The sequence below is a fragment of the Cucurbita moschata genome, unplaced genomic scaffold, assembly GCF_002738365.1.
Source record: "Cucurbita moschata cultivar Rifu unplaced genomic scaffold, Cmos_1.0 Cmo_Scf00001, whole genome shotgun sequence".
NCBI lineage: Eukaryota > Viridiplantae > Streptophyta > Magnoliopsida > Cucurbitales > Cucurbitaceae > Cucurbita > Cucurbita moschata.
The window spans coordinates 11,029,104-11,043,949 of NW_019268517.1; the positions used below are offsets into that span (position 1 = coordinate 11,029,104).

Sequence of the window (14,846 nt, forward strand, 5' to 3'; positions counted from 1 at the left end):
TGGGGGGGGGGTGGGGGAGATTGAAACGACGCCGTATTAATATATACCATTTCTAAGCAACGATGTTGACCATAAAAAATTAAAAAAAATGGAATCTTTCCTAATTTATTAGCCGCCAATGCCATCCTTCAATGATTTATTTAAAATTTTATTTTTAAACCCTAATCCCAAAATTTAAAAATTAATTATCAATTGAAACTTTATTAAAATGGACCTTTTCTATGGATTAAAATTTAGCTATGCATTATAATTTTCGTGGTTTTTTCGATTTTTTATTTATTAAAAAATAAAATAAAAATTATACCGCCAAATGGCACTTACTAAATAGCTGATCGAGTTGTTCGGCGGTTCGCTTTCCACTCCTACCATGCTCTGTTAGCTCTTCCCTTCTTCTTCTATGTACTGTTCTTCAAGTTCTAGGTAAGCTCCATTGATGTCCAATTTCATTCGTGCTACTGTAATCAACAAGGTATGAAGTTGTTTGAATCCGCATTTTCTCTTTCAACAACTGATTTTTCCAGACTCCGATTCGGTCCCTTCAATCATTTCTGTCAAAGGAGATGGGGAAAGCCAGCGGTGACTGCTCAAACTCGTTTAGAAGACAGAACAAGGGACCTTAAGCTCGACAAACTCGCTACCCAAATCAGAAAACTCAGAATAATCTTCAAACTCCGCGAGCTCATGATCGATCGGAAACGCGGCCCTTTCGTCTCATTACAAATCATGTCTCGATGGCGGAACTTTGTTGGACTCAGAATCGGCATTGGGGACTTCGTTCATAAGTATCCCCATGTGTTCGACGTATTTCCGCATCCGCTGAGGAGGAATTTATGCTGTAGAATTACCGGGAAGATGGCCGCCTTGATGAAACAAGAAGAGAATGTTATTAACGATTCCGAAATAGAGACCGTACAGCGATTGAAGAAGTTGCTAATGATGTCTGTTAATGGCACTCTCCATATTCATGCGTTGAGGCTAATCAGCAAGGAATTAGGGTTGCCCGATGGGTTTAGGGAATCGATTCTTGTGAAGTATTCAGATGATTTCAGATTGGTTGATTTGGAGATTGTTGAGTTAGTTGATAAACATGAGAATGTAGCTGTGGCTGAGGTTGAACAATGGAGGGAGAGAGAGTTTAGAGAGAAATGGCTAAGCGAATTCGATGTCAAATTTGCGTTTCCCATCAATTTCCCAACTGGGTTTAAAATAAAGGGGGGTTTTAGAGAGAAACTGAGGAATTGGCAGAGGCTTCCATATGCAAAGCCATATGAGAAGAGACAAGGCTTTGGTGTTCGTTCTTGTGGTGGGATGCATCGCCGTGAGAAGCGAGCTGTGGCTGTTCTTCATGAGCTTTTGAGCTTGACTGTGGAAAAGCTGGTTGATGTGGAACGGCTTGTCCATTTTAGGCGAGATTTCGCCATTGAAGTCAATATCCGTGAGCTTCTACTGAAACACCCGGGGATATTCTACATATCAACCAAGGGGAACACCCAAATCGTTTTCCTTAGAGAGGCTTATGCTAAAGGGTGCTTGGTTGAGCCCAATCCAATATACATTGTTAGAAGGAAGATGCAGGACCTTCTTCTGTTGGGACGTAGACACACCAAGCAGTTGGAATCATCCATGGAAATCAAGGAACATATCAGTGCAGCCGATAATGGAGACTGGTTATCTAAAAGTGAAGGAAGCTGGGTTTTGCCGATATTACAGGGCTTTGATTGAAGGATAAAGTTCAAATGTCTGGTAAAGTTGATGGTTTGTTCATTGGTCGGGGTAGCTGTGAAGGTGGAACTTTGTTCATGGCGGAATCAAGTTGATCATCTGATGATGTTTGAATTTCACCCACTCAAAAGGGACAAAGGTACTGGCTACGCTATTCCTTCAAACTCCCATTGTTTATTTTTTAACTATCTGTTTAGGAATCAGTTTGAAGTGAATTTTGAAGGTTTGAAAATTGTGCTTTTAAAGGAAACACATTTTTTGTAAGCATCTTAAGGAGAAGTACAAAATCATATGTCATTGATGAACTAAACACACTTTTACTATTCTAAGATTCATGTCACAGTTACCTTAAATCATTATCTTTTGTTTAATGATAAAAGGAACTATAATTACTATTATTATTTTGTTTCTCATATATTTATCTAGCTTCCTTCTTTCTCTAGTTCTTCCATACTTTGTTCCAATCTATAAAGAAAATAGGATGTATTTGTATTAATACTTAGAGATCCTTCTTTCCTTGAGTGACGAGTACAAGAGGACTCCATACAATACTTACATTGCATATGTAGTGTTGGGATCGTGTTGCTTGTTCTTGGAAAATAATTACTAGAGCAAGTATGAAGGATGACAAGTTTAATGATTTTTCTCCTCTATTAGGGATTCTGAATGATTTCACTTTCAATGCTAGAAAGATATGAACTATTGGAATATCGTATTTTCAGGACTATTCTTAATTAACTTATTGGTTAATCATCTTTCAGTTTCTTCTAATGTGCCTAATGATTTGCATTATGCCATTTGGAAATCTAAAAGTCCCAGAAAAGTGAATGTGTTTATGTGGAAATTGTTAAACAACGGGGCAAACGCAGCTGAATTTCTACTAAAGAAGCTGCCTTCTTGTTATATGCGGCCCTCTGTTTGTGTTCTATGTCTAAGGATTCTGTAGACTGAGATCATCTCTTCTTTAAATGCTCCTATAAATTGAGATGGATCTTCTTTAATGATTTTGGACATTTATCAACTTCTTAGGGGTCCGGTTGGTTTGACACCGAAGGCTTTGGAATTACATTCAAATATGCCCTTGAAAACTTTATTGTTAAAACAAGGGGTAGAAACTGATATGACTGCGGAGTTGTAAATGGGGCACTAGTAGACATGGCAAACATGACAAGTAGCGTTAGCCATGAGGCAATCACTGATGTGGGAGATTAAGTTAAAAAATGAACAACTACGACATGAAAAGTGATTACATAGTGGTTATCGTACTTGTCATATATGCCGTTTATTTTTAAGTCTCGTCTACTACTACATTTACAACTCAAAAACCACACCAATTTTAGTCACTTGTTTTAAGGCAAAATTTTATAGGGGTATATTTGAACCAATTTTGAGGAGTGAAACTTTTGAGATGATAGGGATATAATTGAAACTACTCTCAATGTTTAAGGGCATTTGATGTTAGGTTGTGCCGAGTCAAGTCAGCTCCATTTTTTTCCGTTGCAGAACAGAGATCTCTTTCCCTGACTTTCTAAAATGATGAATATTCAGTCCGTGGGGCTGCAAGTACAATGGATCCACTGATTCCCAATCGGGTTGCCTTCCCAGTTCTCTTACTTTAGCCTTCATTTTATAGCATGGAAGACCTCCGTGGCCACGTTTTCTCCGACTCCTTAGCAAAATGAAGTCATGCTTTCTTATTGCTTTATTTTTTGTTAGTTCATTTTTCTACTGTTTGAGCTCTCATAACTATCCATCCTTCAGTTGAGACTTGATTTTGCTCCTTTCTTGCTTAGTTGATTAACTATTTATGGGGTACGAGGTCCAGACATTTTGCTCATGTGCATCCTCTTTTCTGCATCCTTTTTGATATCTCCACTGGCAGGATGAGCTTGTGGTGTTTCTTGCCATCCTACAGTTTAAGACGGTAGCTCTTCTAACTATAGAAAACGTACTTTTAGGTGGTTAAAAACACTCTTTTAAAGTATTCCCAAACACACTCCTAATTGGTGGAAGTTGTTTTTAATTAACTTTTTGGAAGACTGTGGTTCTGTTTCTGTCTTTTATTTCTTTCATTAGCCCACAAATGAGTGGATGCCTTCCTAGTTTTATCTCTGCTAACATAAGTTGTGATATCAACAGATGTGGTTGCCAGGTCAAGAGACAAGCGTTGGGAACGCCTAACTTGGTGCGTATTATGAAGCATCAAACCGATAGGCAATTGGTCGACAAAGATCCGAGACTCCTTTGAGTTCATCTTTATGCAATGAGCTTCAGGTCATGTTAGATTACGAGCTGGCATACCATGAATGTCAATGGAAGTGAACTTTTGGATGGATGAAGGCCTATATGGGTGAACGCATAACATGATTGTAAGTGGACAAAAAGTCTTTCTTCTCTCTAAGAAATTTGATTATTTTGATTGAGACAACATGGATGAATTTGTAGACGCAGGAATCGTGTCAAAGTTTCTTTAGCTTGCCTCCCTCAACACTTCCATCTTATTGGCTTGGATCCAAGACATTTACTAAGAGGATCATAAGAAAAGGGCATGCTCCTTTGTCTCTTCTTTTCACTTGTTTCAGATTTTTCATCGACTTTGACTATAATTTCCTTTCTATGTTGTGGCTTAGTGGGAGGGATTCCTGAGTAATTAGTTGGAATCGCAGCAATTCAATCTCGAAACACACAACCACAACAATCAAATACAAAGACTACGGTAAAAACACAATTGCATCCGAAACATAGATTCAAACTCACTGATTCCTTGTTGAATATAATTAGTATTATCATTTTCTTGGAAAACCCATAATCAATAATTTAAAATTTAGCACTGGCTTTTGATAGATTGTTTTCGATTGAATTACTTTATTATAATCATGCGTGGTACATGCCTAGATTACTATACTTGCACACATTTTCTCCCTATTTTTAAAAATAAAATTTAAAAAAAAAAAGGTGTAATTTTATTTCTTTCTAAACTCTCATTGGATCGGACCCCATATTTTTATTAATTATTTTAATTTTTCTCTCTCTCTTATTTATACTAGTAATAATTCTCCTCTAATAAAAATTATACTAATATATTATTGTATTTTATCTAACATTGAAAAAAATAATACATTATTTTATAAATTTTATATTTTATATGTATTTTGCATTTTTTATATTAATTGGTTTTATTTCGATTTTCGTTATGATTTCTAACCCACAGAGAATCTTAATTTTTAAATGGTCTATTTTTCTAAAAGGGAAATATGAAAAGAATAAGGGAAAAGAACAAAACGCAGATGAACATTGAACAGCTAGACCAGTTATCGCCTACATTGGCCAATGTGAAAAATGCTGTGCTTTGATTCTCGCCTGGAACAGCAGAATTAAACAATCCTCATCTTCCTCTGTTGCATTTGCATCACTGCAAAACCTAGTGTTGACCTCTCAAAGCTTCTCAAAATCACCTTCCTTCACTGTCTAAGCTTTCTGATCGTCCACGACAGAGATGGTTCTCCGTGGCGCCACTCTTTCTCTTCAACATCCTCCCCTTTGTACTCGCTCCGCCTTTAATGGGGGACCCTCCTTACGCTTCGGCCTCCAAGCCCGAAGCCTTGAAACCCCAGTTCAAATCAAGGGTACTCATGCCTGTTCTTTCTCCCATAGTCACCGATTGGAGTTTAAGGTTGTGGGTCGGCGTCAAATGCAATGTGGGTCGCTGAGATTTACGAATTTCCGGATTTCGGCATCCTCTGGCGATGGTTTTGGCTCTGGGGGTGGCGGTGATGGATATGGAGGTTATGGTCGTGAAGATTCTGGAGGCGGTGAAGGGGATAGTGGCAAAGGCGGGGATAACTGGTCCTTCTTGTCTTGGTAATAAATTTCAGTTCAGATTAATTTCATCTCCCTTTTCATCTTTGCATGCATTAAGCCTTTGAATTATTTATCTAAGGTTCCTTCTAACACTTGCAACAGCTGACAATCTGATCGGTGCTTGTAATCACATATGCTTCCTTCTTGTTGAATGCCTATAATGTTTTTCTTACGGCATACTTTCTTGAGATGCACTAATTTATGAGTGACTTGAGCTTCGCCATATCTGAAACTAGTTGCCTCCTGTTGGTCCATTGAAACTAAGCAAGTGTCTCATGATCCAGACTGCTTATGGAACCTTTGTCCACGAAACACTGATCTACCAAGATCCTAAAAATGTCGACCATTCCAATTTTTCTTCATTGATTCCACAGCCCAAAAGCTCCAAGTTTTGCAACTTGCTCACCTTTTCATGTTATTTATTACTTTGGTGGACCTTTGAGAAGTACTGGAGGGAGGATAACCTTAACAAATGCTTCTCTGATCGGTTGGTGACTAGAATCCCCTCATCAAACAAGTGTTATAGTAGGAAAAATGTAAGGGGAAACGTGATGCTTTGTTGGTCAGACACAATTTTTGTTTCTAATGATTGGATATCTACTTGAGGGCTCCCTTTTGGCTCCTTTGAATGAAACTTAACAACGAAGTTTTCAATAGTGAAGTTAGAGTTATAGATGGTACATTCGATAAAGTCTATTGGGTAGGGCTAATCCAGAAAATTGATGCGTAACTCCCTCTAAATACTTAAGAGAACTTTATATATTTGAAACAAACTGATATTATTGTTCTAGTCCTTCTGCAAGTTGCAAACTATTTTGGTGTGTTCTCATGGTAGTATAAACCTCTTGCGACTGAAAGAAGGCTTAAGATTCAAGGCTACAAATTGAGCCTCCTATATCTTCCATTTATGAAAGGAATTAACATAACATACCTATAGATCTTACCCAAGTTTGGCCTTTACTCTTGAGATAACTAAATTGATTAGAGAGATGTCTAGTGCAATTGACGATGGACCACCTCAGAAAGGGGGTGTAGTTCCGACATGAACTTTAAATTTGAGCTATCAAGTACGGCCGAAGGAGAACATTGATCCCACCGTACCGTGTTAGTCTGCGTCAATTGTCATTTGACGTACAATACTCGTCCTTGTTCATATGTAGTCCATCGCCCGTGACAAAAATGGTGGCCGACTTCACTATACTTTCTTGTCATCTGCTGCCATGTTTCTATTCTAAAAAATAAATTAAGATGTGTTCTATTTAGTTCCTGTTGGTATATTGTTTGATTTTCAGCGGAATGCATGTGAGGTAGTGTTTCTTATTGGTTCTGAACCTCTTCCTTTCCTCTTAGCTTCTGTTTACAAGCTTGAATCAGAAATAAGTTCGCCATTCTTTTTCTTGCCTTACAAACTTGATTCTGTGTTATTCCAGGTATTTGTCTCTTCTTGCAAAATACCCTGTTTTGGTGAAATCTGTAACATCTGGGATACTAAATGCTCTGGGAGATTTTATTTGTCAGGTTTGCCTCCTTATCTGCACCAACTTCAATTATATCCATCCTCCAGTACTTCATTGGTGTATGTTTCATAGGGCTTTCCGAACGTTCCGATAGTTAGGGGCATGCTGAATGACCATCTTGGAGATATATGATTTGCTATGAATGTATCTTTTTCTCTATCTTTGGCCTTACTTTCAGCTGGTGCACCGTTTTTCTGGTAAGGACTATTGTACTAAATGTTTGAACATATTCACATAGCTTGTTTTTGAAGACGCACCGTCGGCAGATCTGAAAAGAACGTTCAGATTTTCTCTGTTGGGGCTCGCGTTAGTCGGTCCTGCCTTGCACTTCTGGTATTAATTCAAACTAAAATCTTGAAGCATGTCTCAATTATCTTTTAAAAATGAAGACTCAATTGTAATCCTTCATGAACTATCTTTAGATACTTGTTTGTTTAATGGATGAACACTTATAGGTATTTGTATCTAAGTCAATTGGTGACCCTGCCAGGAGCTTCAGGTGCATTCTTGCGCCTTCTTCTTGATCAGGTAATCCAGCTATTAGAAGTCAGTTCTTAGTACGTAATTTAACTCGACGTCCTGTTTGTTAATGGAATTTAACGATGGCAGTTCGTGTTTACTCCGGTGTTCCTTGGAGCGTTTCTGGCTGGATTACTAACATTGGAAGGGCGACCGTCCCATATTATTCCCAAGCTTCAACAGGTTCCAATTGAACATCTTCTGCTCCAACAAGAGAGAAGCAATCTGTTATTAATTTCAGCCTCAAACTTGTTTTTTTGCTTTGTAGGAATGGTTTTCTTCTGTTGTGGCTAATTGGAAACTCTGGATACCTTTCCAGTTTCTCAACTTCAGATTTGTTCCCCAACAATTCCAGGTATGTAAACATTTTATCCTGTTTCTGTTCTGTTCTTCTTGCACCATTTCGGGATACGGCCCGGTTTCTTCGGCATGCCAGTTGTCGTGCCGTTTTATGAAACGATAGGATTTTAGGAGTTCGAAAGTTTGTGGGAGGAGGTTTGATCCTTTGTCAAACTCCACACCTCCCTTTGAGCTTTGGTGCGTAATGATTTTTTGTAAACACAACAACAATATCTCGATACGTATTGAAAACCATGCCTTTCAAACACAGCACTCGTCTTTATTTCAGGTCCTTGCAGCTAATGTCCTTGCCTTGGCATGGAATGTCATCCTCTCCTTCAAAGCTCACAGAGAGATCGTTACATGATAGGTAAAAAGCTTCATTTGTCGTGGAGTCATGCAACGAAAAGACGGGGAAATAACGAATAATGAAACAATTCATATATTGACATTCCGTGCTAATTTCCTCATTTCTGCTTTCTTATTCCCATCATCCAATAACCACAGGATGATCCACAAGAAAGGTGGTAGGATTCGAACCTATAGCTGGCCCGAAGTCCGTATTTTGGTCAATCTATGATAATTTGTTATAGATTCATTTTTTTTGCCGAATATGTTTTCAGAAATACACAAAAAAAATGCAATATGGAGATTGGATTAGATAGTTGCCTTGTCTCTCTTTCTGTATTCTTAAGCTTTATGAACTTGGTTTTGATCGTTAAATGGCCTACCCGTCATTGCATGCACGTATTAAAGGCTTTAAATTTATGTGTATTTTAAATATTCTACGTCCGTAAGTTATAGACCATGACTCGAATCTCTCAAAAATTGGATCGTTCGTTACAAAAGCTTACCATCTCATTGTACTTGGGAAGATTGATACAATTAAGTGTTCATACGCTCAGTTTCGAAAAGAGATATAATTATTATTGAATTCCCTCTTATGAAGTTTAATGTCAAGTAAAACATTAATGCAATAAATTCTTAAAAATTATTATTAATTTCTTATCATTTTTAAAAATATGTTTTTTTTATTTTATTAAGAATTCAAATATATGGTTAAGGAGAACAGTGGTAATAATAATAATAATAATAATAATAATAATAATAATAATGTGTTTTATTTCTATTTTTCTTTACCCTTTCAAGAAATAATTAAAAAAAAAACCAAACTTATTAGTTAAATGAAAAATTGGCTGTCAATTAAAAACCTTTTAACCGAATAAAAAACAAAAGGAACTTCCTTCTTAATAAAATCGAAAATATAAATAAAAGAAGACGTAGTCTAAACGCAAGTATGACGTCATCAAGAATCTAAACTGTAAGTCCGTTCTTCGTGATGAAGTGACAGCTCGACAACGACATACAAAGAACTAATTGACACGTCATCCTTTCAAGTAGGACCCATATTGAAAATTCCTCTCTTTCTCTCTCTCACGTAAGCAGTGACGAAGGAGTCCACGCATCTGAAATGAGCACGACCGCAGAGGATAACTCCTAGTTATATAAAGTGATTTAGGATAGAGAGATGAGATGGAAAAACGTGGCGTGAGGTGAGTGGGCAGTATAAACCGATGGGTATTTTAAAATGACGTGGAATATATTATTAAAAAAATGATTTATAAAATTCGAAAGGATAATGTGAACAAAAATAATATTCTCATAATATTATAATTTTTTTAAGCGAAAAGAAAAGGCTGAGAGTGTACAATCAAGTACAGCCCGCAAACTTTGACTTTCTTCCTTTTCTTTCTTTTTTTTTTTTCTTTTTTTTTATTATTCTTTACTGTCAACTAATTCTTGCTTCATCCACATTCAATTTTTGTTACCACCTTTAATGGTAAAATTATTTCCAAATTTAAAGGTAAAATATAGGACTGTAATTAAACTAATCTCAAACTTTTAACACTAATTTAAATAACTTAACCCTTTTTTAAGTAATTTTTTTTTACCTAATCAATTCGATAATTGGAGACCCATTTGGTTAAGAAAAGTAAATAATCATAATTTTCAGTTAATTAATAAAAAAAATTTAAATATATATGTATGGACCAAAAAGAATTTCAATTTTTATATATATTTACTTTTAATTCCATTTAATAAGCTTTATACCTATAAAGTATCGTATTACTAAACGGATTTAGATTTATGTTAAACAATGAATGAAAATGTGACATTAAATATATAAATCTTTCCATTATTAATTTAAGCGATTGTGATTCGTAAAATAAGATAGAAATATAATATTATTTTTGTATTTTAAAAAAAAATATTTTATTAAGAAGCAATTGTGAGTTGTAAAGTAAGTAGTGTTGAATGATTTGGATTGCAATGCAACGAAGAGTTGAAAAGTATTATTTTGATGAAGATAAACCAATTAAGCAAATGCCAAAAAAGATAATAATAAATAAACAAAAATCAAAAGCATGAATCAATGCGGTGCGTTTTAGGACCCACGGAAAGAGAGAGATAGCAACGGCACCGTTTACTTGATCAGTCAAGTCTTCGCTGCAAAACAAAGCTTATTTAATTGTTTTTAAAAAATTCTTTTAAAAAATTCTTTTAAAAAATTCTTTTAAAAAATTCTTTTAAAAAATTCTTTTAAAAAATTCTTTTAAAAAATTCTTTTAAAAAATTCTTTAAAACCCCATGTTACCCATACGTTACATTTGTGTCAGAAAAAATATTCCCCCCACCCCTAAGAAAAGATATTTATAAAAACTATATTATATAATTATTTGATTCAATTTTGGATGGTAATGTATGGTATTCTGTCCATTTGCAACGGGTCGACATTGACCTTAACACGACTCTCCCCTGTGGACCTTGATATGTGTAATTCCCCCCACATCCTTCCATCCTTTTTCTTTTTCACCAAATAAAAAATATATCCCGCTTACGATTCTTTCTATTTTTTAATTTTTCAGTTCAGTTTGGTCAATAGCGAGTCTCGATCTTGAAATAACCATGCTCGAGAGAAGAGACTTTTTAGATATATATTCTAGAGAATAAAAGAAGGAAGAGAGATTTGTTTCCATTTAACTAAACGGAATGAAATCGAGGATGGGAATTATATTCCATTTTTGCCCTTGAGTTTGATCGGATTCGACACATATTTTATTTTATAGGAAAATATAATAAAACCATATTGGAAAAAAAAGAAAAAAGGTCAAAGGATGAGAAGCGAGCCCATGTGCATTTGAGTCTGTTTGGAGACTGCCCAAGGTGGCCTCTCGGCATCTTCAAACCTTCAAAACAACAAATATTTAAATATTTTGTAGACCAAACTCAGCCTGCACATCTACCTAACACGTTGGCTACTCATTTCTTTAATTCAACTTTTTGACTCTAAATCAATAATTTTATTTATTTATTATTATTTACTCACATAACAATTTGTACCTTTACACCATTAATTACTTAATCTTACTTGATGTGACTTCACATTTTCATACCATTTCAACTTTTAACTTTTTTATGCGCTATTCAATTTGGTCCTCTAATACATCACTTATCTATAAACATGGATGTTCAACTCGTCTAATTAGTCGATTTCTTCAATAAACACTACGTACACATGGTTATCGTTAAAGATATCTGTGGGGCACGACAGGATGAGAAAGCTTTCTTATTTTTGTTGCCTCGATACGTCTAAATCAACGTTTTTCGTTTCAAATATTTTGTACATTAGAGTGCTTCTTCTTTTTTATCCATACCTTTTCTTCTTCTGTCTTGAAATCAATTAATTGAATATTTTGTTAATTAACTCAATTTAATTATAAAACTTAATATCTCTCGGTGAATTTAATTATAAAAAATAATATATATATAATTAAGTTTTGAAGAGTTTAGGTATTTGTCACTTTTTTTTGTAACGACATAAAAGAATTGAAATGATTATTATAATACATATTTATTTATCTTAGTTCATGAACCTTCCCTACAATTGGTCATCACAGTTTGTATGCTTTACTTTATGAAGCAACTTCATCCAAAGAACCCAAAATTGGTTTGAAAATAGGAACCAAAATAGTGGATTTTTATCGTAGGTTTCATTTCTAATTGTCCAAAAATATTTACTTCTTTTTAAAAAAGAAGAGAGAGCGGGTTTCCTCAATATTAACTTACGTGCATTGCTGATTAATAAGATTAGATTTCACGAATTCAAATTAGTATTCATCTCTTCACCGTTTTAAAATTTTAGTCATTCTTTTATTAATATATATATTACAATTATGCTCAAACTTGGGAAACAGTTATTAAAAAAAGATTGAAGAAAAAGCAATTCAATACATTATGGCAAAGATACGAGGCTTCCTACCAATTTTGAAATCCAAGCCAAGTCAAAAAGTACAATGCGACGTCGTTCTGGAAACAACTGAGAATAAATCTTTTGAATTTTTTGGAAGAAAAATAGCATTTATAAATATTTTACCATTACATAGATTTCCAAAAGCAAAAAAAAAAAAAGAGAAAAAAAAATATGTCCACCCCTAGCATCTTTTTTTTTGAATTACTAAATATTAATTTCCAAAAAAGAAAAAAGAAAAAAAGAAAAAAAAAAAAGTGATTTTCCATCACATGACCGCCTTCCACGACTCGAGAGTGGGAAAAGACGAAAATGTATCAAAATCCGACCCGATAAGGGCGTCATTTGACAACCCAAAACCCGGCCCAGTTATCTCGGATCCACTCCCGGAGTTCTGCTGGTGGTGGTTCAGCAAATAAGCCGACGTGTCGAGGGTAGGCAGTCCAGCATCAGCATCCGCATCAGCGTCGCAGACAGTGAAGCGCCCAGCTGGCCTCTGCGGTTCCGGCTTTAAAAGCGGAGGAATCTGAAGGTGGGAGTTGCCAAATCTGACCCCCGTGACCTGCTGGACCATGTGGCGGAAGTTAGCCGGGTCGGCCGTGATAAATGTGGTGTGGTTCCGCTTGGAGGCTCTGGACTTCCTCTTGGTGATTTTCCGTCCGGTGGGGGGGATCGAAGAGATGGGTCGGTTGGGGGCGGGGATTTCGGGGTCGGCGGAGATTCCTGAACCAGTGGGCGTGGGAGTGGGAGTAGAATCAGGGGCAATTAAGTCGAAAAAGGAAGAGAAGAGGTCGGAGTGAATGGGGTTGGAGAGTGCGTCTGTTTCTCTGGAGAAGACATCGGAAATCCATGGGTCTTGAAATGAGGGGCGGAAGGCCCATGGATCCAGGATGGTTGTGAGATTATCAGAGGAGGCCATTGGGATTGGAATTGGAATCGGAATCGGAATCGGAATCGGAATTGTAATCGGAATCGGAATCGGAGTGAAGGGGAAAATTAAATGGTAGAGGGATAGGAAAGGCAGAGGGGAGGTTAAATAGGGCGGTTGCGCCCTCAAGGACCAAGAAAACGCGTTGTACAAGGGGGAACACGCGTCACCATTTTTTTTTTTTTTTTCTTTTGTTCCGTACTATAGGGAGCCGGAGAGAGGGGGTTTTATTTTTATTTTTTAAACTATATAAAAAAAAGGGGGGAGGATGGGGGTTAGAGTTAACCATGGTTAGATTTGTGTTTGACTCCATCACTCAATTTTCTCTCTCACGGGCGGGAGTGGGAGGCGTGTGATTCCAAATCTCTTTCCAATAATATATATATATATCTATAATTCAAGTATCCAAACTCCCTCGCGTCAATTCCTTATCTAAGCCGGTCGCTAGCAGATATTGTCATCTTTAGACTTTTCTTTTTAGATTTTCTCTCGGGACTTTAAAACGCGGTTGATAAGCGGGAAGGTTTTCACAGGTCTCCTCCTCAACCAATGTGGGACATCACAATTCAACCCCCTTCGAAGCCCAACGTCCTCGTTGGCACTTGTTCATTTCTTCAATCGATGTGGGACCCCCATCAAATCCACCCCTTTGGAGTCCGGCGTCTTTACTGACACACCGCCTCATGTCTACCCCTTCAAAGAACAGCGAGAAGGCTGACACATCATCCGGAATCTAGCTCTGATACCATTTTATTTAATTGGGAAAAAAAAACTCACATTGGGTTTAGGAATAATTAGACTCAAATTGGTAACTTCCGTCACATCAAGTTGACACTCTATAGCGGAGCTATATCTCTTCTTTTATCCATAAAAAAAAAAAATAGAATTGACTTATGAGACTAGAAGGTATGTGCATATAAAATGAGAAAATAACTCATTAACAAATGTGCGAAGAGAATCAACTTATGGTATAAACAAAGACGTTGGAATATCTATATTGTTACACGATAATAAATTAAGATATTTGAAGGGAAATATTTTTAGGTCTATCAAGTTCATCTATAGCAAAATCTAATAATACATTAACAATGTCATATCCGAGTAGTCGGATATAAATATAAGAAACAAATAACAAGGTTTGTTTTGTTTTTGTTTCTTAATTATTTATTTTTTCTATTAAATTGTCTTCAAAGGATGAAGTTGGGATGGGAATATTGTTATATAATACCTTTGACTTCGTGAGTCACATCACAAATAATGTATTCTCCTATAATCTTATTATATAATTTCCATATAGCATAATAAAGAATATAATGAATTGAATAATTAATAAATAACCTATTGTCTTCGTTACATGTGAAAATAGAGTTGTGTTTTGTGTACCTTAAAAATAAAAATTAAGTTTTTCAACGAAGATTAATGTTTTAAATGACGGTGGTTTATAATTTTTATGAGATTTAAGCTAAATAAAAAAATAATAATAAAGATATTAATTAAAATAGAGGCATTGGCGAACGTGTAGCACTGGGTTAGCGTGGGGGCTGTGTCGGAGACAGTGGCGGTTCTGTCGAGTTAAGGTCAACCCGCGTCCTTCTCCACGCGTTAAAACTCGCCTCCCCATGCCCTAGTTTTTTTTTTTTTTTTTTTTTTA

The 14,846-nt window shown here is 36.0% G+C and overlaps 3 protein-coding genes across 5 annotated transcripts; 2 read left to right on the plus strand and 1 right to left on the minus strand.

Annotated features, from left to right (window-relative positions):
• The first annotated feature begins 321 nt into the window (after positions 1-321).
• On the plus strand, positions 322-4,287 carry LOC111444101 (protein ROOT PRIMORDIUM DEFECTIVE 1). 3 transcript variants are annotated; one of them, XM_023082081.1, is made up of 3 exons: positions 322-420; positions 522-1,861; positions 3,862-4,172. In XM_023082081.1, exons 1-2 carry the CDS (start codon positions 398-400, stop codon positions 1,720-1,722), a joined length of 1,224 nt encoding a protein of 407 aa, XP_022937849.1. In that variant the 5' UTR covers positions 322-397; the 3' UTR covers positions 1,723-1,861; positions 3,862-4,172. The 3 variants fall into 3 exon arrangements, with proteins under 3 accessions (XP_022937849.1, XP_022937840.1, XP_022937832.1); XM_023082072.1 differs by having other exon boundaries at positions 336-1,861; positions 3,862-4,091; positions 4,168-4,287; XM_023082064.1 differs by having other exon boundaries at positions 336-1,861.
• Positions 4,288-4,352: 65 nt separating this feature from the next.
• On the plus strand, positions 4,353-8,570 carry LOC111444129 (protein sym-1-like). Its single transcript, XM_023082101.1, has 8 exons — positions 4,353-4,438; positions 4,971-5,583; positions 7,014-7,101; positions 7,339-7,433; positions 7,556-7,628; positions 7,710-7,802; positions 7,888-7,974; positions 8,248-8,570. Exons 2-8 carry the CDS (start codon positions 5,219-5,221, stop codon positions 8,323-8,325), a joined length of 879 nt encoding a protein of 292 aa, XP_022937869.1. The 5' UTR covers positions 4,353-4,438; positions 4,971-5,218; the 3' UTR covers positions 8,326-8,570.
• Positions 8,571-12,460: 3,890 nt separating this feature from the next.
• Positions 12,461-13,277, minus strand: LOC111458101 (calmodulin-binding protein 25-like). The gene has a single exon (XM_023100612.1). The coding sequence runs from the start codon at positions 13,184-13,186 to the stop codon at positions 12,536-12,538; it is 651 nt and encodes a 216-aa protein (XP_022956380.1). The 5' UTR covers positions 13,187-13,277; the 3' UTR covers positions 12,461-12,535.
• Positions 13,278-14,846: the final 1,569 nt, after the last annotated feature.

Bases quoted from the DNA above. Each gene is read 5' to 3' on its own strand.
- LOC111444101 (XM_023082072.1), top strand. From the start codon at position 472: ATGAAGTTGTTTGAATCCGCATTTTCTCTTTCAACAACTGATTTTTCC.
- LOC111444129 (XM_023082101.1), top strand. From the start codon at position 5,219: ATGGTTCTCCGTGGCGCCACTCTTTCTCTTCAACATCCTCCCCTTTGT. The intron at 7,629-7,709 runs GTAATCCAGCTA...TAACGATGGCAG, and splicing joins TGCGCCTTCTTCTTGATCAG to TTCGTGTTTACTCCGGTGTT. The intron at 7,975-8,247 runs GTATGTAAACAT...TCTTTATTTCAG, and splicing joins TTGTTCCCCAACAATTCCAG to GTCCTTGCAGCTAATGTCCT.
- LOC111458101 (XM_023100612.1), bottom strand. From the start codon at position 13,186: ATGGCCTCCTCTGATAATCTCACAACCATCCTGGATCCATGGGCCTTC.